Genomic DNA, 23,226 nt, shown 5'->3' on the forward strand with positions numbered 1-23,226 from the left:
GTAAGTACACACAACAATAGAAACAACAAATTACAACTGGCAGGTTAGACAAGAAAGGGGACATTCAACTCAAACTGCGTCTTGAAGATTTGCTCAGCTTAAAGTGATCTTTGAGTTTCATATTTACAGTACAAGATGAATTGTGTGAATAACCACATCAATGTACTTAAAACTGCATTACAATGTCAAAATTCAAATTAAGAAGTAACAGATTTTATCTCAATGAATGATTTTACAATTACTGCTTTAGGGATGTAATGAGTGGATACATCTGCCCCACAACTGAACAGATGGCCAGGATACTCATTTCTGGGAGGACTAAAATGTTGAAGAATGGGTTTGTGAAAGTATGTGCCAAACTTGCAGCGCAATTGAGAAGGGAGGTCAAGAAATAGAGTATTTAGGCATTTCAGTGGCAGGAAACCTCCATACCTCAACACAACTCATGCCAATGCACTGAACCTGCTGTCTGTTTCTTCTGCTACTGGAAATGCCTACATTTACACAGATTCCCCTGCAACAAAATGGCCAACTTGGATTGCATGCAGGGTCAAACCCGACACCACATCCAAGACCTCATTAATTGGGTTGATAGAACTGTAGATTAGCAGGCAAAGGGAAGATGAAGTGCTGAAATTAAAACTATTTCACTGCTTTATCCTTAACTATTTATGTCTTATAATGTTTTAATTAATAATTTTAGTTCATTTAAAAAATATTCATTTCAATTTTAAAAGGGTTTCAACGTCTTTGAATATCACAAAGATAATGAAAAACCTACAGGAATACCTGCAGCTTTTATAGCTGGAAAAGCCGGGGACAGAACTTTCTTATGTTGATGATAGGCTTACCTCAAGATACTCAGGCCAGATCACTGGAGTCCTGGATGAAGAGAATCACTGAGATCTCTATTTTGCATCTGAACTAGAAAAATACATGGTGTGGGGGGAGAGATTGGGGATTGGATGGGGTAATGTCCCGGATAGTGATTCTAACCCAAGGACCTGGTCAGTGGGCAAACACGAGGAAATCTGCAGATGCTGGAAATTCAAACAACACACACAAAATGCTGGTGGAACACGGAGGCCAGGCAGCATCTATAGGGAGAAGCGCTGTTGACGTTTCGGGCCAAGACCCCAAAATGTCGACAGCGCTTCTCCCTATAGATGCTGCCTGGCCTGCTGTGTTCCACCAGCATTTTGTGTGTGTTACCCGGTCAGTGGGTTTCAATTCAGTAATTCACATTACTTTTTAAATGAGGGGTGATAAATCCCAGCAGAATTTTCCTATATTCTACTGAGTCTTTAAAAACAATGCAAAGATTATAAAACTTATCTTTTGAATCTCAGTTCAATGCAGTGACCACTTCTTGCTATTCTCAAGGAACCTCACTCCTAATTGCTTACCTAAGCCCACATCCAGGATCTTAACCACATCTCAGCCAATGCCTCATCTCTCAGTGCAATGTTCATTAGCAATAAACTTAATTATTCACTGAAATTTAACACTGTCATCTCATCACTATTTGCCTTGTTTCTAAGAACCTAATTTTTCAGGAGTTTTTCTAAGCAGCTAATACATTATAAATCCATTTTTGGAAATTTCAGCTGCTCATCTGGTTCGCTTGGCCGTTTTCCTCACAATTAGTAGTAATCTTATTCCAGTCAATCTGTCCTACTTCTCCGTCTCAATATCTTCAATTACTTACTTAAATTATGCCAAAAAAGGACATAATCTGTCCTGGTCATCAGTAAATTCCACATTCTTACATCCCTTGCATAAAGAAGTTTCATCTATATTATATCTGTCTTTCATCATGAGGGGATATCCATTTCTCCTCAATAACTTAAGATTGCTCTATCTACTCTGTCACAGACTTTCAAATTAACTATCACAATTAAATAATCAAACTTCGTAATCACACCAGCAAATGGACTATTTAAACCATGCTAAGATATTTATGGATCCTGTGTTTTACATTGGATAGCAACTGAAAATGTGCCTTGCCATTGAGGTGCGCCTTGATCCAAAGGAGGAAATGCATAAAATCTTTGTCTCCAGTTTTGGTAGCAAGTCAATGGAGGGCATAAGCATGGGCCAGTTTTGTCAGTGGATAGCACCAGCTCAGGATAGCCAGCAACTAGGCTGGGCTTCTTCAGAAGATAATGCCTTGTTGGAGGGTATGAAATTACTGTGGTTCAGAAGGAAGCTATCATTTTGCAGAACAATTAATTCTTTCCTATTCCTCCTCACTTTGAATTTGAAAAACTGCTCATCTTTCTCTCTCAACTATTAATTGATTTCTTGTGAGAGCATCGACTTGTTCTACTTCCCTCAGCTCCATCATCAATCGCCTCTTAAAGATCCCTCAACTCCCTTCTTTTTGTCATCACTTGAAAGCTGTGACCCCATATCCTTGAACCATACACGAATGTTCCACTTGTCTAATGGGTGAAAGGTGAAATGGTTAAGGGGAACACACCTTCGCTCAGAGGGTGGTGGCAATGTGGAATGAGCTGCAGCAGGAGTGGTGGATGTGGGTCTGATTTCAAAGCTTGAGAGAAGTTTGGATAAGTACGTCGATGGGAAGGGTATTGAGGATTACGGTCCAGGTGCAGGTCGATGGTACAGGGAGAACAATAGTTTGGCATGGACTAGATGGGCCAAAGGGCCTGTTTATCTGCATTAGTAACATGATTTTCTATGATCTTTTACATTTCTATCAAATCTCCTCAAACTCTTCCTTTATCCAATAAGAAAAAATATTCTCTATTTTAATCTTGAAGTGAAAACCATTGTAATAAATCCTTTCTGAACCCCTTCTAGGACCTTTACGTCTTTCAGCAATGCAATGAACACTGTTACGAATGTGCCACAACTCTGAGGGGCCGAAGGGTACAAAGTAGCCCCCTCCTTCTTGAGAATCGCAAGATCGCTATTAATTCGGGTCTGGGACCCAGGAAATGAGAGAGAATCCACAAGGTTTTGGAATGTGTCCTGGCCTCAGCGGATACAAAGCCACTGATAACGGCCATTGTCCCTTGGAGACGGAATTGTGTATTGAGTACTGTACTATTCATTGAAGCCCTCAGGGGATGACCAGAGTGGGCTGGTTGAGGGATTGCATCATCCCAACCTGATTGACATCTGAGACCCCGTGTGTAAGGATAAAACAGGGTCTGGGGAACAACCCCTTTAGACATACCAGGAGAAATGTAGGAGACTGGTGGGGGGCTTGTGTGTGTGTCCATCCTTGCCTGGATGACAAGTCCTCCATGGAACGGCCTCGCTAAAGGACGAATACGGATCAAGATTGGTTAAAGGAAAGCCGGCAAGTTTCTGTTCTCAAAATCTCTCTCTCTCTCCAACAATTGCAAACCCAGCGGTCCCCAAAGGCTGAAGCCTGAATGAACTGAGTGACTTTTATATTTCCATCGGACAATACATTTATCCCCTAGACAACGATAGAGCTCATTTCTTATTGATTATTATTATACCCGCACTTTTAGATTTAGTATTGACGACGTATATTATCTGTATGTTTGCATTGATATTATTTTTGTGTATCTTTACTAATAAATACTGTTAAAAATAGCACCATCAGACTTCAACGGACCTCTCTATCTTTGCTGGTACGTGACCCAGTTACGGGGTTCGTAACAAAGTGGGGTCTCGTCTCGAGATTTGATACCAAATTGGAGGGCCAGTGAATTGGGCTTTACGTCCAAACTTGGATCTGGTTGCGCGGGTAATCAGACGGGAAACCAGCAAAGATGGACGTGGATGAATTTATAGAAAACCCGACTCTGGAGGCGCTAGAGGCAGCCACAAAGTCGGAATTGATAACTATTGCGAAAGGACTAAACCTCGCAGAGGTGAGGTTGTCGATGAAAAAGCGGGAGGTGCGGAGGGCCATAACTCAGTATTATATTGTGAAGAATGTGTTTTCTGCTGAGGTATTGGAAAATATCCCTGAAAAGGTACCAGCCAGTGGGACGGCTCAGTTAGAGTTGGAGAAATTAAGGTTGGAACATGAAATTAAGTTAAAGCAGCTGAAAAGGAAAAAGAGCAGGACACAGCTGAGAAACAAAGGGAGCATGAAATTCAGTTAAAACAGCTGGAAGCAGCTGAAAAAGAGGAGAGAGCCGAAAAGGAGAAAGAGAGGGCCGAGAAAGAGAGGGAAAGAACTGAGAACCAAAGGGAGGTGGAGAAACAGAAGCAACATGACTTGGACATGGAGAAGTTAAGGCAAGAGCGAAGAGCTCAAGGGTCAGACTGAGAGGAGCGGTTTAATGTTAGTCGGGAATTGAAGTTAGTACCTCCGTTCGAGGAGACGGATGTTGATAGTTATTTCTTGCATTTTGAAAAGGTGGCAGTGAATCAGAAGTGGCCCAAAGAGCAGTGGGTGGCGTTGTTACAAAGTGTGTTAAAAGGGAAGGCACAACGGGCATATGCGGCGTTGTCCATGGAGGAGTCGGAGAATTATGAGAAAGTAAAGGAGGCCATTCTTCGGACCTACGAATTGGTACCTGAGGCCTATAGACAAAAGTTCAGAAATTTAAAGAAAGGGTGGAATCAGACGTATGCAGAGTTTGCCTATGAGAAGGGTGTGCTCTTAGATCGCTGGTGTGCAGCAGAAATAGTGGAAGAAGATTTTTGGCGTCTCAGGGAGTTAATTCTGATTGAGGAATTTAAAGGTTGTGTTTCGGATGATATCCGGATGTATTTGAATGAGAAGCCGAATAAGTCCATCTCTGAATTTGCTAGGTTCGCAGATGAATATGCCCTAACCCACAAGACAAAGTTTTCCTCAAATAAAAGTTACCAGAGAGACCGTGAGAACAGTAGAGAAAGCCCGCTGACTGAGGCAGAGATCCCGCCGGGAGCTAGTGGTAAAATTGAGGAGGAGAGGCAAGACGGCAGGAGAGGTCCTGGCTTGACCTGTTTTAATTGTGGAAAGGTGGGTCATATTGCATCTAAGTGCCTTGCATCTAAGGAAGGAGACAGGAAAATGGAAAACAGCAGTCCCTATAGGATGTGCTGTGGTGATCAGTAAATCGACGAGAGAGCCCCAGGTAGACAGAGTACAAGAAGGGTCTGAGAAATGTATTTCAGAAGGAACCGTGTCTGTGAGAGAGGAAGACACACCAGTTCCAGTGCGGATCTGGAGAGACATGGGAGCTGAGCTGTCATTGATTAGCAGTAAGGTACTGGATTTTGGTCGCAAGACTGGAGAGGTAGCTTTGAGAGGCATAGGAAAAGGGACAGAAGCGGTGCCCTTACATAGGATCATTATAAATTGTGAGCTGGTATCTGGACCAGTTGAAATAGGGGTGCCATCAGAATTCCCGAGAACTGATGTGGATGTCCTTCTTGGTAACGATTTAGCCGGTGGTAAGGTTTGGTCAGCAATGAAGCTGCCGAGCCAGCCTGTAAGTGTTGAGGTCCCGTCCCTAGGTTCCAAGATCTATCCCGCATGCACGACCACTCGCAGCATGTCGAGAAAGGCAGCTGAGAAAGAGACCAGTTTAAATCCGGCCAGTATCGATTTGGCCGAGACGTTTTTACCGACCCTGTACCAAGAGGGGTTAGAGGGTGGTAAAATGGAGAATAGGAAAGTGCAAAAGAGTAAGGGAGAGGAGGTAGACCTTCCCTTAGCCAGGAGGAAAATTATAGAGGCACAAAGTAAAGATGAGAAACAGATAAGGCTGTTAAAAGGTCCAGAGTTGGACATGGATGATCTGTCTGGTTTGGCAGAACTGTTTGAAGAAGTTGAAAATTCTAAAGGTGTTCCCGATAATGAAATGAGGGCAGTCCTAGATGAAAAGGATGCCATTACCTTGAAGAAGTCTGCTGGGTTGGCAGATGAGGTTGTTTCAGCCCGCAGGGTTGAGTTTACTCCGGAAGGGAGTTGCCCAGAGAGTAGCTGGGAGGATCAGGGGAATTTAGAATTTGAAAAGGGTACAGGTATTGAAAGCCTGGAAGAGGCAGATGTCCCGTTTGAGTGTGTTCAAGATGTGGATGCACGTGGTACTGAACCTAGTAATGGAGCTCAGAAAAAGTCTGAGGTATTTGATTCAGTTGAAAAGGAATGCAGTCCTTGTGGGTCAGATGGACTTGGTTCAGTGAAGAAAGGGTTAACCTTGGTAATAGTGGGAAGTGAGAATTCCCAGTTGTTTGTGCTCGAAGGTGTGTTAAAAGTTAGTGAGGAGATAAAAGGTGGTGAGGTGAATATTATTATTGAAGGAAAAGGGAAAAGTGTAGTTCCTAACTTGAATGAAGAAAATTTAAAGTCTGGATGGATGTCAGAAGCAGCAACCAGGCTACAGGGACAATGGCTTGGTAACATGGTGCCTGCGAATCAATTACAGGTTGATTTGGAATGTAAAGGTGCCCCACACGCTATTGTTATTCAAGAGTGTGCTGTGACGAGGCAGAATTCGAAATGTGGTTTGAACAAAGGGAGATTGCTTGCAGAGTTTAAACTGAAAACTAATAGCATGAAGGGTCCTGAAGAGAAAACTAGCAACTTGCTTAAAATTAAGGAATTGTGTGGAAATTCAGAAAATTGTCTAAGTTTGGAACACATTGTTGATAAAATAACTCCTATGAAGGGAGCATGCGAAAGCCTATTCCACACTAGTATACAAGTTAACCACATGGGCGTTAACTGGAAAAGGGGCGAGGGTTGACAGGATGCCATTTTAAATAACAGGATCCGGTTTTACGGGATTTCGACAAAGCATGCGAATAATAAAGACAACCCCCATGGAAGATTGACTGTTAAGTTTGAAAGTAACATAAAGATTAGTAGTTGCATGAACTTTTGTAGTATACATGTAAGCTAAGATCACAACTCTTTAGTTTTTGTTTGCTGAAGGAAAGGAATAAAAATAGGTGGTTATCAAATTGGAGTCTGATGCTACCAGAATTTATTAAGGTACAAGATGTTAAGATATTAAAGGAAGTGACAATGTAATCGCTAACTGTCTAGATGCTGAGTGGAATGTATAACTGTATTACTCTGTAGTGGAAAAAAACTCTCTTGTATTGTGTTAGATTCTGAACTCCTGTAAGACTCTGTATTAATTCATTTTTACCGATGGTAAAACGCTTTGAAGAAAGGGGGTGTTACGAATGTGCCACCACACTGAGGGGCCGAAGGGTACAAAGTAGCCCCCTCCTTCTTGAGAATCGCAAGATCGCTATTAATTCGGGTCTGGGACCCAGGAAGTGAGAGAGAATCCACAAGGTTTTGGAATGTGTCCTGGCCTCAGCGGAAACAAAGCCACTGATAACGGCCAATGTCCCTTGGATACGGAATTGTGTATTGAGTACTGTACTATACATTGAAGCCCTCAGGGGATGACCAGAGTGGGCTGGTTGAGGGATTGCATCATCCCAACCTGATTGACATCTGAGACCCCGTGAGTAAGGATAAAAGAGGGTCTGGGGAACAACCCCTTTAGACATACCAGGAGAAACGTAGGAGACCGGTGGGGGGCTTGTGTGTGTGTCCATCCTTGCCTGGATGACAAGTCCTCCACGGAACGACCTCGCTAAAGGACGAATACGGATTAAGATTGGATAAAGGAAAGCAGGCAAGTTTCTGTTCTCAAAATCTCTCTCTCTCTCCAACAATTGCAAACCCAGCGGTCCCCAAAGGCTGAAGCCTGAATGAACTGAGTGACTTTTATATTTCCATCGGACAATACATTTATCCCCTAGACAACGGTAGAGCTTATTTCTTCTTATTATTACACCTGCACTTTTAGATTTAGTATTGACGACGTATATTATCTGTATGTTTGCATTGATATTATTTTTGTGTATCTTTACTAATAAATACTGTTAAAAATAGTACCATCAGACTTCAACGGACCTCTCTATCTTTGCTGGTAAGTGACCCAGTTATGGGGTTCGTAACAACACAAATGAATGGATTACTCCAATTACACTGTAGCCAGCATTTTTATGAAGTTTCAGCATAGTATCCACTTTACTAACTGCTCTTTTGGAATGTCCAGTCACTTTCAAAGATTTAAGCATGTATAAACGTTGGTCCTTAGTCCCAGGGCACTGCTGAGTATTATGAGACGTATTCAAGATTCTTCCCTTGTTCTTTCTGCTCATATCATTTGACTTTTTTTGATATTAAATTCCATCTGCCTCTTCTCTGTCCTTCTACCAGATCATATGTCTATCAAAATCCTCACACCTCCATACAACTCATTCATATACTTTAAGAAGAATATAGTAACCTTCAAGGAACACCGCTATCCATTATTTTTTGACTATCGCCCTATCTTTAAAAGAAACTGTTCAGTATGACTTTCTGCTTTCTGTTTCAAAAACACGTTTTAAATATTTTAAGACTCACAGTTCCTATCTGTTTACTTCTCTGTAGAAGATGTTTGAATTCTCTTTTATGTTTGCTGTTTATTTTCTCAAACTCTGTTTTTCCTCTTCCAGTTTATATTGGACTTTCCAAAAATCACCTCTTTTCATTTATGTTATCATCTCGATTCTTTTTTACTTTCTGTTTCTTTGGCTATTTAAGGACCTATGGCTTTACTGATACGACCTTCCTTCACGAGTATGTACTTCTGACTATAGCTGGACCATTTTCTCCATAAAGACTGCTCATTGCTATACAGGCCAAGTGTCTGACATCAATTCCCACACATAGCACCCATGATAATATTAAGTTCAATAGTTTTACACACATACATACATTTGCACAGTGCCTACAGAAAGAAGAAACTGGAGGTCCATTGGTCAATCCTCCTTGGGGATCGGAGGGTGAGAGGATCAGTAACTTCAAATGCCTTGGCATTACCATATCAGAGAATCTATCCTGGGATCAGCACACGTGCCAACACAAAGCTTCTCTACTTTCTTAGAATTTGCATAGATTTAGCATGTCATCTAAAAACTTAAAGACAAAATTCTATAGATGAATGGTAGAGTGTGTTCGACTGCAATGTTCATGGCCAGGGACTTGGACTAGATTTTCTTTTGTGATTCTATTTTACTGATATCTTATACATGCTATGTGTGCTTTGTGCTGGGTATGACTGTTGGTACTGTGTTCTGCACCTTGGCCTTGGAGTAACACTGTCTCGTTTGGCTGTATTCATGTATGATTGAATGACAAACTTGAAATTGAACTTCAGAATATCCTGATTGTATCATGGCCTGGTATGGAAACGCCAATGCCCAGGAATGGAAAAGTATACAAAACATGTTGGATACAACGCAGTCCGTCATGGGAAAAGCCGTCCCCATGATTGAGCACATTTACAAGCAGCATCCGTCATCAAGGACCCTATCATCCAGGCCATGCTCTCTTCTCACAACTACCATCAGGGAGGAGGTACAGGGGAGTTCCGTTCCACACTATCAGCTGTTATTATCCTTCAACCATCAGGCTCCCCAACCAGCGAATCACCTCAATGCTGAACTCAGCATTCAAGGTCTCATTTTCAAGGTCTGTACAACTCAATACTATTTATTCACTTTTTAAAATTTAATATTGCACAATTTGTCCTCTTTTGCATGTTTGGATGTTCGTCAGTCATTGCTAAGTATAGTTTTCCATAAATTCTAATGTATTTCTTTATTTTGCTGTGAATGCCTGCAAACAATGAATCTCAAGGTAGAGTCTGGCACCATATGATAAATTTACTTTGAATTTTTAAGTGGCAGAACTAGTTTCCTCTCTTTCTCCACTTTTCATAATTGTCCTTTCTTATCAGCCTTGTGTGCATTTGATGCCATTCACTGTAATACTGTAGAGCTATAGGGAGGTATTGGTTCCATATCAAGTGATTTTTGTGCATTTCTAACATATAGACAAAATCAATTTATGGATGCCTGTAAAAATGGAGACCATTTATTATCTGGGGGTGGCCAATATTACAGGTTTGTCTACCAGTCTTCAAATCCAATTTGCCCAGGCTAGATCTATTCGTATCTCAGTGTTCTCACCCCACGTTCAAATATTGTGTTTGACTATTCTATATCCTTTTTAAATAGCTACAGAAGACACTTCAGAAACTTCTCTCTGCAGCTTGTATTTTCATTCTTCTAATCTATGGAAGAATAGTGGAAGCCACAGTGTATCAATTCCTGCACTAGTCTGCAATTTCATTGGAAACCTGTTTCTCTGCATCTTTCCCACTGTGTAACAGGCTACAAAGTACTCCCTGTTTCATAATGTTCCTAGACATCTTCTCACACCTCCACTGGAATCTTCTTCTTTATTAATACTGCACATCCCAATCTACTCACCTTCTTCCTTCATTATCATTCCAGAACACCTTTTACCCAGGATAACATATGCTTAGAAATTGGATTTAATATCCATATTCATCCATACTTTGTGCATTCATGTAAGAGCCTCTTAAATACTTCTATTATGTTGCCTTCACTACCACTCCGGGCAGCATATTCACCAATAACTCTGTGTACAGAAACGTCCCCTGCACATCTCTATTGCCGTTATCCCCTTCTCACCTTGAAAGAATACTCCTAAGTATTAAACTTTCAACCCTGGGAAGACTACACCAGCAACGTACTTTATCCACATCTCTCATAATCTTATAAAGTTTTATCTGGCCTCCCCTTAGCCTCCACCCTGTTAAAGGATCTCTTTCTTAAACCCTCTTCTAATTCCTTACAATCTGCCCCTAGGACTCCTTATCCATGCAATTGGTATCAATGTAATTAATTCCCTTTTCTGCATGGGCAGAATATTCCCACCCTCTCAGTTACGCCCTTTACCCTGGTATCTGGAAGGCCAGAAGAGGGGGACTGATGGAAATTTTTCAAGACATCTGTCTGACACCACCATGACTACTGCGTTTCTACACTTCACTGATCACCCTATGTAGGCCTTATCCCATGGTTCCAGACAGAGTACTCTATTTTAGCTCCCTAAGGGACAGACTGCAGGGCACCTGGTGAGGACTGTGATGGGGAGGTCCATAAAAAAAGGCTTTTGGCCATGCACAAACAAGCCTTTGATGCAAAGGCACGACTGGAAAAAAGTATGGGTGCCCTGTCAGGGAGCATCGAGGAGCTCTGACCCAACCTTGAACAAGGCTTTCCATGGTGCTTGGAGCCCACATCTAGGTCACCTTCAATATTTCAAATCATCATGAGGTGCCAGTAGTTGAAAGCCATCCAGACTTTGGTTATTAAAGATTATGACATTCTGGCCAGTGATTTTAGGATGACTGAATTCCTAGGTTAGCAGCAAGTAAAGTGAATCCCTCACTTGCCAAACAGCCTGACAAATTTTCATAATCAGGATTTATTTCCAAATCTCAGTTTGAGCAGCTTGCTGAATAGATTGCGTTACTATCCAATGGCTCCAGCGTGGTGCCTGGCTGCTGCTGGTGGCTTTTACCTCCATCTGCAACACACTGCAGGAATTTTCTCATAAAAATCTAGCTTTTGGCAGTTTTAAGCTTTACCAACCTCACCAACCCTACCACTCATATCATGTCTTCTTGACTTGATCACTCTTCCACTGTTTATCGCTTTCACATATACCTCTCCCGCCTCTGTAATATTTCAAAATTTGACATTTTTTGCATAAAATTTACTCATCTTCAGTTATATTCAGGAAAAATGTTATGGGAGACACCCCATAATGTATTTTTTAATCACTTTTAATGAAAATGTGCAGGTTACAGTGACCATTTACGTAAAATAATTCGCTAATTTTAGTAATGCATTGAGAGTTTTGAAATTCAAACATTATGTAGTCATTACTATCTCATACTTCATAGTACAATCATTCGTATTTTCATCATTTACCTGTTCATTTGGTCTTAATCTAGCAACCTTTGTAACTGTGTACTCAATCAGATTGCAAGTACTGCTTTGGAAGTTCTAGAAAGTTGCAAGTCCAAAAAGCACTTGACAGAAAAGGAATCTAGTTCAAATGTAATCAGTAAAAGTTTCAAAATCAAATACTCATGACAGCCCTATTTATGAAATTATCTTAACCAGCAAACAGAGGGCAACAGATAGTTCGTCAGTGAAATATTCAATTCATTCAATTTACATTGATAACAACGAGTGAATTTTGTTCATATACATTGTTCGTATCTACCCTGAAATCACTTGTTGCGAAGTACCATCACTTGAGATTTATTTTTGATATTTCAAAATGCAGAGTTAAATCAGTAATTTACAATCCCAACAAGTGACACTGGATAGTATAATAAAATTTTATAAAACAAAAGTTACAAGGCACAGACTACAATGAAACAACCAAACACAAATATCAAGAGTTAATAAATCATGAGGTCATGCATCACTGCTGAACTGCAAAAGTGGGGAAGAGTACTTTAAGGGTCTCAATGGGGCTGATGAATTCGGATGTCAGTGGATGACACTCATCCATATTGGATGCATAAATATGATTTCCTCACATGGTTTACATATTGAGAGCACTTACCTCATAAACCTGAAAAAAAGTTTAGTGTCAGCATGGGAGGAAAGACAAAGCAATACTTGTTACCTTTCCAGGTATTTTAGAAATTCAGCTATAGTTTTTTGGATAATGAAATAAATGTAAAATCAATTGAAAAATGCTTAATCATTTATAATAGCTTTTTTTCTGAAGAGTATCAATCATATTCAATAGCTCTTATTTCTGAAGAGTATCCATCACATTCTTTCTTAATATGCAGTGGTCAAATGGTACACTTTCTAAGTGGCAACTTTGCATGACTGAAGCACTTGATTCAGAAATTTAACTCTGGTTTCAGACAGATTATTGCAGTGATCAGTTCCTCTTTGATTCCAGTTCCCTACAGACACCTTTGAGCATACTGTATGAACTCGGGGTTTCGGTTGCTGCTAAACCTCTGAGGATGTTTTCAGAGCTACATTGCCACCTGGGCTGCTCCTGCACACCATGGTTTGTTTCACATTGCTAATATCTACTGTTCTTTACTCTTAGATGGTTCTGATGCAAGTTTTGTTTCTGTTTTCCCAGTGCCATGTGATTATACTTTATATAGTATGAGACAGTATTATAACTTCTGTCATATTAATCTATGAAATAAAATATGATCCAAATCAGTTATGGATGCTACAAACTAAAATGTAAATTAATGACATTTTATTCTGGGCAATTACTGTTGTATTTTGTCATTTTACATTACAGAAGCAATGGTGTTATTTTTGGGAAATCACGGCATGTCCACTGTAACATCAAGAAACAGATATAACATATAACTGCAAAGGGATATCAGTTTTCTTACTGTAGTGCTACATAATAATCACAGTAAAGCATCGGCAACACAGCTTGGTGCGGTAACTGCTCTGCCCAAGACAACATCAAATTGCAGAGTTGTGGACATATCTCTGTCCATTATGAAAACAAGCCTCCCTTCTCTGACTGTCTACACTTCCTGCTGGCCTGGGAAAGCAGCCAATCTAATCAAAGATCTCTCCTGCCATGGTCATTCTCTCTTTTCCCACAATCCCCTCTCCACTGGAAAAAAGCTTGAATATACCTACAGCAGTTTTTAAGACTCTTGAATGAACTCTTGCACCTTTTCATTTACCTGCCCAATATTTTCTCTCTAATGGTAACTATCACTGCATTCTGTTATTGGCTTCCCTTTTATACTACCTTCATCTACTTATGTTTTGGAATGATCTGCATGGATGGAACACAAACAAATTGTTTCATTGTGTCGTGGTACATGAGACAACAATAAACCAATTACCACATGAATATTTGGACTATACATAAATAACGTATTCCAATCCCATTCATAACAGATTTGTTCTAGAACTATTTAAGATTCTAGCTTTGTAGCAGGCAGTTGTCTTTAATAAATATAGTTACAAAATTTGTTTCTTCACATTATCAGATTGACTGATTTAAAGAGTATTTATTCCTAATCTTCTTATACTAATCAATACATTTTATACTAAAACACCCATATTTAATCAGAATTATAGCTTTTAAGCAATAGCCACAAAATACTTGAATTAGAAAAAGCTCCTACATGCTTAAAAGGCAGAAGAAAGGTATGTAAAGGATCTTTAAAAAAGCAATTGAAATAAATACATGTTCAACAGAATGATGAGAGTAAATGGCAAGGTTAATAAAGCACTCATGAAACATTAACCAAAGAAATTTAAAGCAAGCACAGATAAAATAATAGCTTTTAGATAACATTTTGCTTAAAGTGATTAGTTCAGTAATTTGGAATTCTGATGAGAGTATTGCCAATATCTTTGTGATGTCAGAGTTTTGTTTCCACATCATGGGTTCAAAATCAGTAGTCAGAATACAAGAAGGTTTCAGATTGAAAGGCTTCATTATACATGCTTTATTATGTAGCATTAATATACTTAATTTAAAGATAATGAATTATTAGCAAGCACTGTTTGATGATTAGCAGATCAGGGAGCTACTTTTAAATTTTGCACCAACATTCCCATTAGTTTTGAAACTTAAGTTACTGACACTAACATACAAGAATCCTCCTCTAAACCTTTCGACCAGTAACGTAGCAATGCCTGAAGAAATCAGATCCAGTCCTCCAAAAACATAAAAATGAAACAGAATAAATGAGAGATCAATGCAGAGACAATATGCTTCAGAAAGCTACATGCAGAGCACAAGTTAAAGGAAGATACAGTAGTTTAAGGTGTTGGCTGAAACACAAAATGTCAAGGATACGCAGGAATGATCATGAAACTGACAGCCTCCATCGAGGAGAGCAAGTAAGACTATAATCCTGAGATTTTTCGATCATACTTCAGGTTTTACGTGAAGGACATTGAAAATATAATTTCTTTCCTAAAGGTCGTTTATAGTGGAAGAATTAAAGTGATCTTCCAATGAGATGTCAGAGCAGTTAAAAAGTATATTGGTTGTAGAATCTGAGTGTTGCAGCAATTGTGGCCCTACCCCCCATCTAAATGTACTCTGAGTGCAATTGTTTACTGGGGAGTGTGATTGGTAGGTTCTCTCTTCATTAACCCTTCTGTAGCTGTTACATTCTGAAAAATATGTAACCTATTTCCAACACAATTGTTTCCACTGCAATATGATTTACGTTTGTTGCTTTGTTGGTCTTAATGGTGGAAACTTATAACCTGGTTCTACAGAACTAAAAATGGACAAAGGAATTGTACACACATTTGTTTCAAATGTAGGTGAAAATACATAAAGATGCAATTACAACATAAAACAAAGAGTTTTACAGCAATATCACATTCAATTTGACATTTTTGTTTGACTGTGATAGATCTATTTTAAATCCTGATAGTTAAAATTAATTGTCTGCAGCGAAACGAAAGTGTATCATTGAAGGTATCACGGGAAAAGTGCTGTTTTATCACATTTGACTATCATCAAGCTGAAAACATAACCTACCCAGCTTTTCTTTTTCTTCTTTTTGGCATCAGCATCCTTACCACTCCCGATGCTAGAATGACTTGTAATGCTATTGAGACTGGAGATACTGTCTGATGAATTCTGCCTCTTTATACGTAATTCTGTTAAATAATACAATACAATTTCACTATAATATTCAGCCACTAGATGATACAACAGATTCTTACTATGATAAAGTTCTAATATTTCTCATTTATGCATAATTGTATGGTAAACTTTGGTAAGTTCAGCAAAGTAGTATAAATCACTATATTTCAAAACACCCCTACCTTGATATTAGCACGCACACAATTAAACAGACAGAGACAAGCAGGTAGGAAGAAAATCGTTAAATGCATTGTAAAGGTGTGTGCAACAACAATCACCTTTATGAATGGCAGACATGTGAACATTTGTGCACGCACTAATGGAACAAAAAGAAACATATAATGGAAAACATGGTTCTTACATTAAGATTGGGAACTGCTCTCCCTTTGTCAAAGAGCAATACCAAGGTTATAATCATGTAGGTGCAACTTTTACAAAATCACCATTGTTACTCTGAGTAATGGAAATTGAAATCCAAACAGCAGCAGGAAAAAGGTGATTTCATACTTTCAAGAATAATCATCATCTTTCCATTTTGAGGTTAAAAATCTTTGACAGATTGTAATCTCTAAACTTGGCATGTAAAATATCTAGAAAATTCTGAGGAAATATACTGTGCATATTGGAGCTTACAAGATACGTGTGTGGTATCTTGCAATGTCTCTTGTAAATGCCATAATAGGTGTGAACTTCCCACTGATTTACGGTCAATGTTCAGCTCCATTTCTCATACTGGTCCCATTTTAAAATGCTGGTACTGTTCTTACACCTAGTGAATTCCAACCACTTGCCTGAAAATGATAATTCTGCTCTCTTCTGCCTTTCAAGATGCTTGTTACTGAAAGCTGTTGGTTTCTTTGTTTCAGTTGCACTTCAGATTATTGAATAATTCTATGTTCTAAAACGGGACCAGGTTTTCAATTTGTTTATAATTAGGCTAGAAATTTGTCTTCATTCATGCACTGAACACATGGTTACAGAATACATTGTTCTTCAGTATTCAGGATGACGCTGCTGATTTACAGTGACGTTTTATGGTAACTTCACTCACCCCAACACAGAACTGATTCCACAGCCTATGGAATCACTGTCAAAGACTCTACAACTCATGTTCTCAATATTTGTTACCTATCTATTATTTTCTTCTTATTTTCACAAAATTTGTCATCTTTTTGCACATTGGTTGCATGTCTTTGTGTGTAGTTTTCATTGATTCTGTTGTGTTTCTTTGTATCTACTGTGAATGCCCCCCAAAAAATGAATTTCAGTGTTGAATATGGTGTGTGTGTGTGTGTATATATATATGTACTTCAACAATAAATTTACTTTGATCTTTGCTCTGAAACCTATTTGTTCTGGATATCAGGTAAATTGTTCAATCGTCACACAGTCAACAGAGTAGTCTACTGTAAATAATCCACATATGAGTACGGGATGGATGAAACTAAAGAAATTTGAGTGTTCAAAGAACATTTGGCTAGTCATTGTTCAAAAGCTTCAGAACATCCATGATGCTGTTTTTAAATTAAAAGAAGAGGAGTTACCTTTGGGTGTTAAATCAGGATTGTTCAAGGCTCCCTGTATGACAGCTTGTGCTTCTGCATTCTTTTTGTGCAACATGTCAATGGTTTCTTTCAGGTCAAATAACTCTGAGTCCTGTTTTAAGACAAAAAGTTTAAGCTCCAAACTTAATCTTTAGCAAAATATATTACTCTCAGCACCCCTGAAAACAGTATGAAAAGAACTACTCTAATAAAAGACCTAAAGTATAATACTTGTAAAAACAACCAATCTGAATAATGTGACAATAACACAATTACTGTAAGAGAATGCAAATATAATATTCACAGGAACATTTTTCCTGTGAATGTGTTTCCTCCCACATCCCAATGACCTGTGGTTGTTTGGTTAATTGGGCTGTGGTCAGTTTGGACTCAGTGGGTCAAAGAGCCTATTCCCATAAGGTACAGGAACAGAATTAGGCCATCAAGTTTGCACCATCATTTAACCATGGTCGATTTTGTTCTTTAACCCCATTCTCCAGCCTTCACTCTGTAACCCTTAGCTGCTGTACCAGTCAGGAACCAACCAATTTCTCCCTTAAATACACCCAATGACTTAGTCTCCAGCAAACTCTTTTTCTTCCCTCCACACGGATTTCACAAATTTACCATCCACTGGTAAAGAAACTTCCTGTGCTGTACATCTCCATAAAGGTAAACATTTTTTTTGTATTATTCAAAGGATTATCCTTTGGTTAAAGAAAATTAATACCTCATTCCATCAATGGAATGGGTTTGTATCAACTAAAACAAACTGTTGTGTACATGGTAACAGATTAATAGAGGCACATTTTGGGTTTTCGGTTGGACCCTGAACAGTAAACTGTCAAGCAAACTTTATTTATTTAAACATCTTATTGATTTCAAAACTAAAATGATTATCCTAGATGATAGTAATCACTTTGTATTATTTCTTCATATTCTAGAGGCAAGGGAAAGAGCTAATTTTAATCCTTGATTACTTTTCTGCAAGTTTAAATTTACAAGCTGGTTTTGTGACATCTCTCATTTCTGTCTAATACTGGGGATTAATACAGAAGCACAGGAATATTGGTCAGTAGATTAGAGCACATTCACCTATGTTAGGTTTGTATTCTGAAATCACACTGGAGATAGGAAACTTGCTGGTTGTCATTTTACTGAAGACGTTCACTTACTTCCTTCTCAAAAAAAAAACTGCACTTCCGAATGGAGTTTTCTCTCTTCATACTATTAGAATACTGCTTCTCTATCATTAAAGCAATCTTCGCACAGTTTCCAGAATATTATCGTTATTGTATTGAATCTTCCGCATTTTTCACCCTGATAAAGCAGCAGCTCCTGTTGGCTGCCATCTGCCAAGATGATGGAACAGATGGCAATTTTCCATTGACTTTTCTTTTTCTCCCTTCCTCAGTTCTCTCCTACACATGATTAGTTATTGACTGTGATCAGAACGTACCTTAGTCATGTAGAACTTGACAATATGTGACAACTGAATGATTTGGTGTAGGATTTAGTTAGACTGAACTCAATGCTCTCTTATTGTTACCTTAATAATTAGTGCCCTAGACATAGAATTTATTGAGATCTGTTCTACAATTAGATTTTAGAATCGTTGACATGTGGCTCTTACTGACCTTTTGTTCTGCTGTCATGGCAAGGCTCTGCAGACGAGATGTCATATTGGTCAAACTCTGCTCAAATGCTGCCACAAGATGAGCCTGAAAATTAGGACAGAAACCATTAAGTGACATAACAACTTTATTTTTACTTTGTCTATTTTTAAGGCTGGTTCACCAAAGTACAGGAACATTTACACAACAATACATGTTCTTATTATAGCAGTATTCAGTTCAGCTCAAATTAATAATTTTTCTTGAAAGATGAGCTAAAATAGTTTTGTACATTTTTTTGACCAAGGTCATCTTGATGAATTGCTTTTTATCACTGTTTTTAAATGTATATGCATTATGGTTAATAAAGTTGCCTTCAATTTCTGGTTAGTAAGAGATAAACAAACAGCAGGCTAAGAAACTAATAACTATCCTGTTAATAACAACTGCGGCTCATATTAAAGGAACTGAATAATTATTATATTGTAAAGGTGCTTAATGGTAAAGTTAATTTGATGAACAAAGACAGTATGAAGTGTAGGTCAGCAGCTCACAGGTTTGATTATTGGTCTGCATTAATTTTGCTTAGTATGGCTGAGGCAGAATCTTTTGCTAAATGGTTTCAACTGCCCAGGGACATTCAGTGGAATGTCACCAAAGGTGCTTAATTTTAGCATTGAAGCGACTGCGCCTCATGTAAGAACAGGAGTGGCTGGGGTTTGACTGGCCCCCACGATGCAAGAACACAAGGTGGGCGACACTCCCTTGATATAAACACGAGAGATTCTGCAGGTGCTGGAAATCCAGAGGAACACATACAAAATGCTGAAGGAACTGAAGGCAGCAGCTATGTAAATGAATAAACAGTCGACATTTTGGGCCAAGGCCCTTCTTCAGAATTGGAAAGGAAAAGGGGAAGATGCCAGAATAAAAAGGTGGGGGGAGGGGAAGGTGAACAAATTAGAAGGTGATAGGTGAAGCCAGATGGGTGGGAAGGGTAAAGGGCTAGAGAAGGATGTATTTGATAGGAGAGGAGAATGGACCATGAGAGACAGGGAAAAAGGTGGGGCACCAGGGGGAGGCGATAGGCAGATGAGGAGAATAGATTTGCCAGTCGTGGGATTTTGGTGGTGCCAGACTAGCAGACTCTGGACTATCAGATGCTGTTCTATTTATGCTTTCTTTTCTCTTTTCTTATTCTCTTTTTCTTTCAATGTTACACTCCAGAATAACAGTTTTTCCAGTGGCTATAGGAAGTTCCAAGGAAGCGCACAAGAAGAGGCTAGATAAATTTAAAGTGCTTCAGACACAAGAGACTTAGATGCTGGAATCCGAAGGAAAAAAAAAGAGCAACTGCAGGGACTTGGATTAAGAGCTGGGCTGGGCATCTGAAGAGGGAAATAGATGGTTGATGTTTCAAGCTACTACAGGACCAGCTGACTTTAACGGGAGGATGGGAACCAGACCCTGGTGAGGAACTCAGAGAGTGGTACAGGGCTGGGCAAATATAAAGGAGCACGGCAGACAACCTTGTGAGCTAGATGCCAACCCAACGGGATTTCCAAGTAGTTGGAGTGTTGATTACAGGGGTCTACTGTAGGACATTATTTGTTGACTTGAAGAAGTTTGCAAGCTTCGTGGCTGGAGGCTGGTCATTAATTTATTTAGTGCCCTAGCAAGCATTAAAATTTAACAAAAAGTTATTTTCATTTTATTGTGTGAACTACCTTCAGTTGTAGGTCATATATTAAGATACATGATAAAGGAATCAAATGAGGAAGGGTTAATGCTTTTTCATGAATAGCTATAAGGCCTTGCTTTTCCACTCTTCAGGCATTGAAGCATTGAGACTGTAAGCATCAAGCATGCACAAGGTCAAAACTTGGATATCAATCTGCATCCCGTGTCTGTATATAATGCATCTGATAATTTAACTCACTTTTAATCACAACGTACTTGAATCATATCCTTTTCCTGCTGGCTTTACATTGTCACGTGATTGCCGTAGGTATTACTTTGCCTTTGTGCACTCACCCCATTGGAGAATCCTGAATGATGCCTGTGGCCAGTTTTGTTAATAGTGGCACTTAGTCAGCTAGTGCATGGCTTGCAGCACACTGTTCTCTCGGTCTAAAGGCATTACTCTGGCAACATCAGCATTAAAGTGCTTCACTAATCTCAATACTATGTAAAATAAGGCCATTTGGCCCATCTAGTCTATACCAGCTCTCAACAGAGCCACCTCATCAGTCCCAGTGACAAAATGCCCCACCACATATTCTCTCCCAAACCCATCAGACCCTCCTTTGATAGATAGATAGATAGATACTTTATTCATCCCCATGGGGAAATTCAAGTTTTTTTTCCAAAGTCCCATACACTTGTTGTAGCAAAACTAATTACATACAATACTTAACTCAGTAAAAAATATGATATGCATCTAAATCACTATCTCAAAAAGCATTAATAATAGCTTTTAAAAAGTTCTTAAGTCCTGGCGGTTGAATTGTAAAGCCTAATGGCATTGGGGAGTATTGACCTCTTCATCCTGTCTGAGGAGCATTGCATCAATAGTAACCTGTCGCTGAAACTGCTCCTCTGTCTCTGGATGGTGCTATGTAGAGGATGTTCAGAGTTATCCATAATTGACCGTAGCCTACTCAGCGCCCTTTGCTCAGCTACCGATGTTAAACTCTCCAGTACTTTGCCCACGACAGAGCCCGCCTTCCTTACCAACTTATTAAGACGTGAGGCATCCCTCTTCTTAATGCTTCCTCCCCAACACGCCACCACAAAGAAGAGGGCGCTCTCCACAACTGACCTATAGAACATCTTCAGCATCTCACTACAGACATTGAATGACGCCAACCTTCTAAGGAAGTACAGTCGACTCTTTGATTCATTTATCTGCATTAAAGGATAATTTACAGTAACCCATTAACCTATTGGCACATCATTGGGATGTAGGATGAAGCAGAAGCCTTGACAAAGATATCAAAGGGGAACCAGTCAAATGCCACACACAGACGCCAGTCAAGGTTTGAATGCGGGTCTCTGAGGCAGTGATGCAACAGTGTTAAGCACTCTGCTCCCATGCAACACACTCACAGAAGGTGTTGTTCAAAAGTGACCCTAAACGATGTGCCCTGCCTTAGAGACATGAAGCACTGCAATATGAAAATAGGCCCTTTGGCCCATCTAGACCTTCCCAAACTGTTATTCCAGCTTGTCACATTGATCTGCACCTGGACCCACAGTACTCCAAAATTATCCTGTCCACGTACTTCTCTTTAATGTAGAAAGCCAACTTGCTTCCACCACTTCACAGTTCCAGCAACTCACTCCATACTCGCATCACCCTCTGACTGAAAAAGTTCCTCCTCAGGTTCCCCTTAAATACTTCACCTTTCCCTATGACCTCTAGTTTTAGTTTCACCCAACCTAAGTGGGAAAAGACTGCTTGCATTTACCTTATCTACAGCCCTCATAATTTTGTACTTTCTCTCCCAGATAGGTAGAACTGATTCCATGCTGCTGCGTTGGATCCAAGAAATTAATTAATAGTGCGTCCTCACTAACTTCAACAGGAAAAAAAAATCATCAAAAAAAGTTCATCTGGTCATTACCACATTCCTATTTGCGGGAGATTCTTGTGCCAGAATTGGCTGCTGGTTTTCTCAAATTACTGAGATAAATGCAGATCAAAAAAACTCCATTCCATGTGAAGCACTTTGGCTGCCTTGAGAGAGAAAAATGTACTATGTATGTGCAAGTCTAATTTTAAATCTTCAAAGGCCAGCTACTACTCAGAATATTCATTGCAGGACCCTATTTCAAGAGCTTAGTCAGTATGATGCTACTTATGACAGAAAACTAAAAGCAGATGGATAGAAGAAGGTGTTGTTTTATGCCTAACACCATGATGGAAGTAAAAAGCAAAAACCTACATTTGTAGACAGTTGTGATGTAAGTGCAGAAACCTTGTCATGTGAAGATTCAAGTTCTCTACGTAGTTTCCTAATATGCTGTAACAAAGAATTCATTATTAATGCCACTTATTTACAGGGCTATAAATACAACATACCATGCAAGACTCTAAATGCAAGTTACCCTCTATTCACACGCACAAACAGAGCAGAAATTTATAAGTCTACTGATTTTATTACTGTCAGTGTTACAAATCTAAAATAACCTGTAGTTTACATTGTCTTGGTACACCATATGATAAGTAGAAATGTATTAATTCTAGTGTAAACACACATTAAATCAATCATTTTAATTAACCAAGTGAATATATGTCACCTCTCCACATTAAACAAAGCAATAAATATTCAATTACTCATACCTCTCCTTGGACCTTGTCTTCACTCTGCAAAAAGTAACAAAAAGAAATCAATCCTATAAATTAACACAAAATGCAGACATCTAATTGTGGAGGACTCCTTCCTAAATTGGTGTGGAAAATCAAGGATAAACTGAAAGAGAGTACTCAAGTCATTTTTTTATTTTCTAAGCCTATGATCACTCAATGTACATTGCAAAT

At 39.2% G+C, this 23,226-nt stretch overlaps 1 protein-coding gene across 7 annotated transcripts in view; it reads right to left on the reverse strand.

The window, feature by feature from the left end:
- Positions 1-23,226, reverse strand: part of LOC140717136 (neuron navigator 1-like) — a 679,346-nt gene that overhangs the window by 70,327 nt on the left and 585,793 nt on the right. For all 7 annotated transcript variants that reach the window (XM_073030393.1, XM_073030394.1, XM_073030395.1 and 4 more), the window contains 5 exons: positions 23,029-23,052; positions 22,631-22,708; positions 18,708-18,791; positions 17,071-17,182; positions 15,419-15,540 (listed from right to left, as the gene is read on the reverse strand). In XM_073030393.1, the coding sequence (XP_072886494.1) occupies positions 15,419-15,540; positions 17,071-17,182; positions 18,708-18,791; positions 22,631-22,708; positions 23,029-23,052 (420 nt within the window). The remainder of the gene's footprint in view (positions 1-15,418; positions 15,541-17,070; positions 17,183-18,707; positions 18,792-22,630; positions 22,709-23,028; positions 23,053-23,226) is intronic.

The sequence above is a fragment of the Hemitrygon akajei genome, chromosome 27, assembly GCF_048418815.1.
Source record: "Hemitrygon akajei chromosome 27, sHemAka1.3, whole genome shotgun sequence".
Taxonomy (NCBI): Eukaryota; Metazoa; Chordata; class Chondrichthyes; order Myliobatiformes; family Dasyatidae; genus Hemitrygon; species Hemitrygon akajei.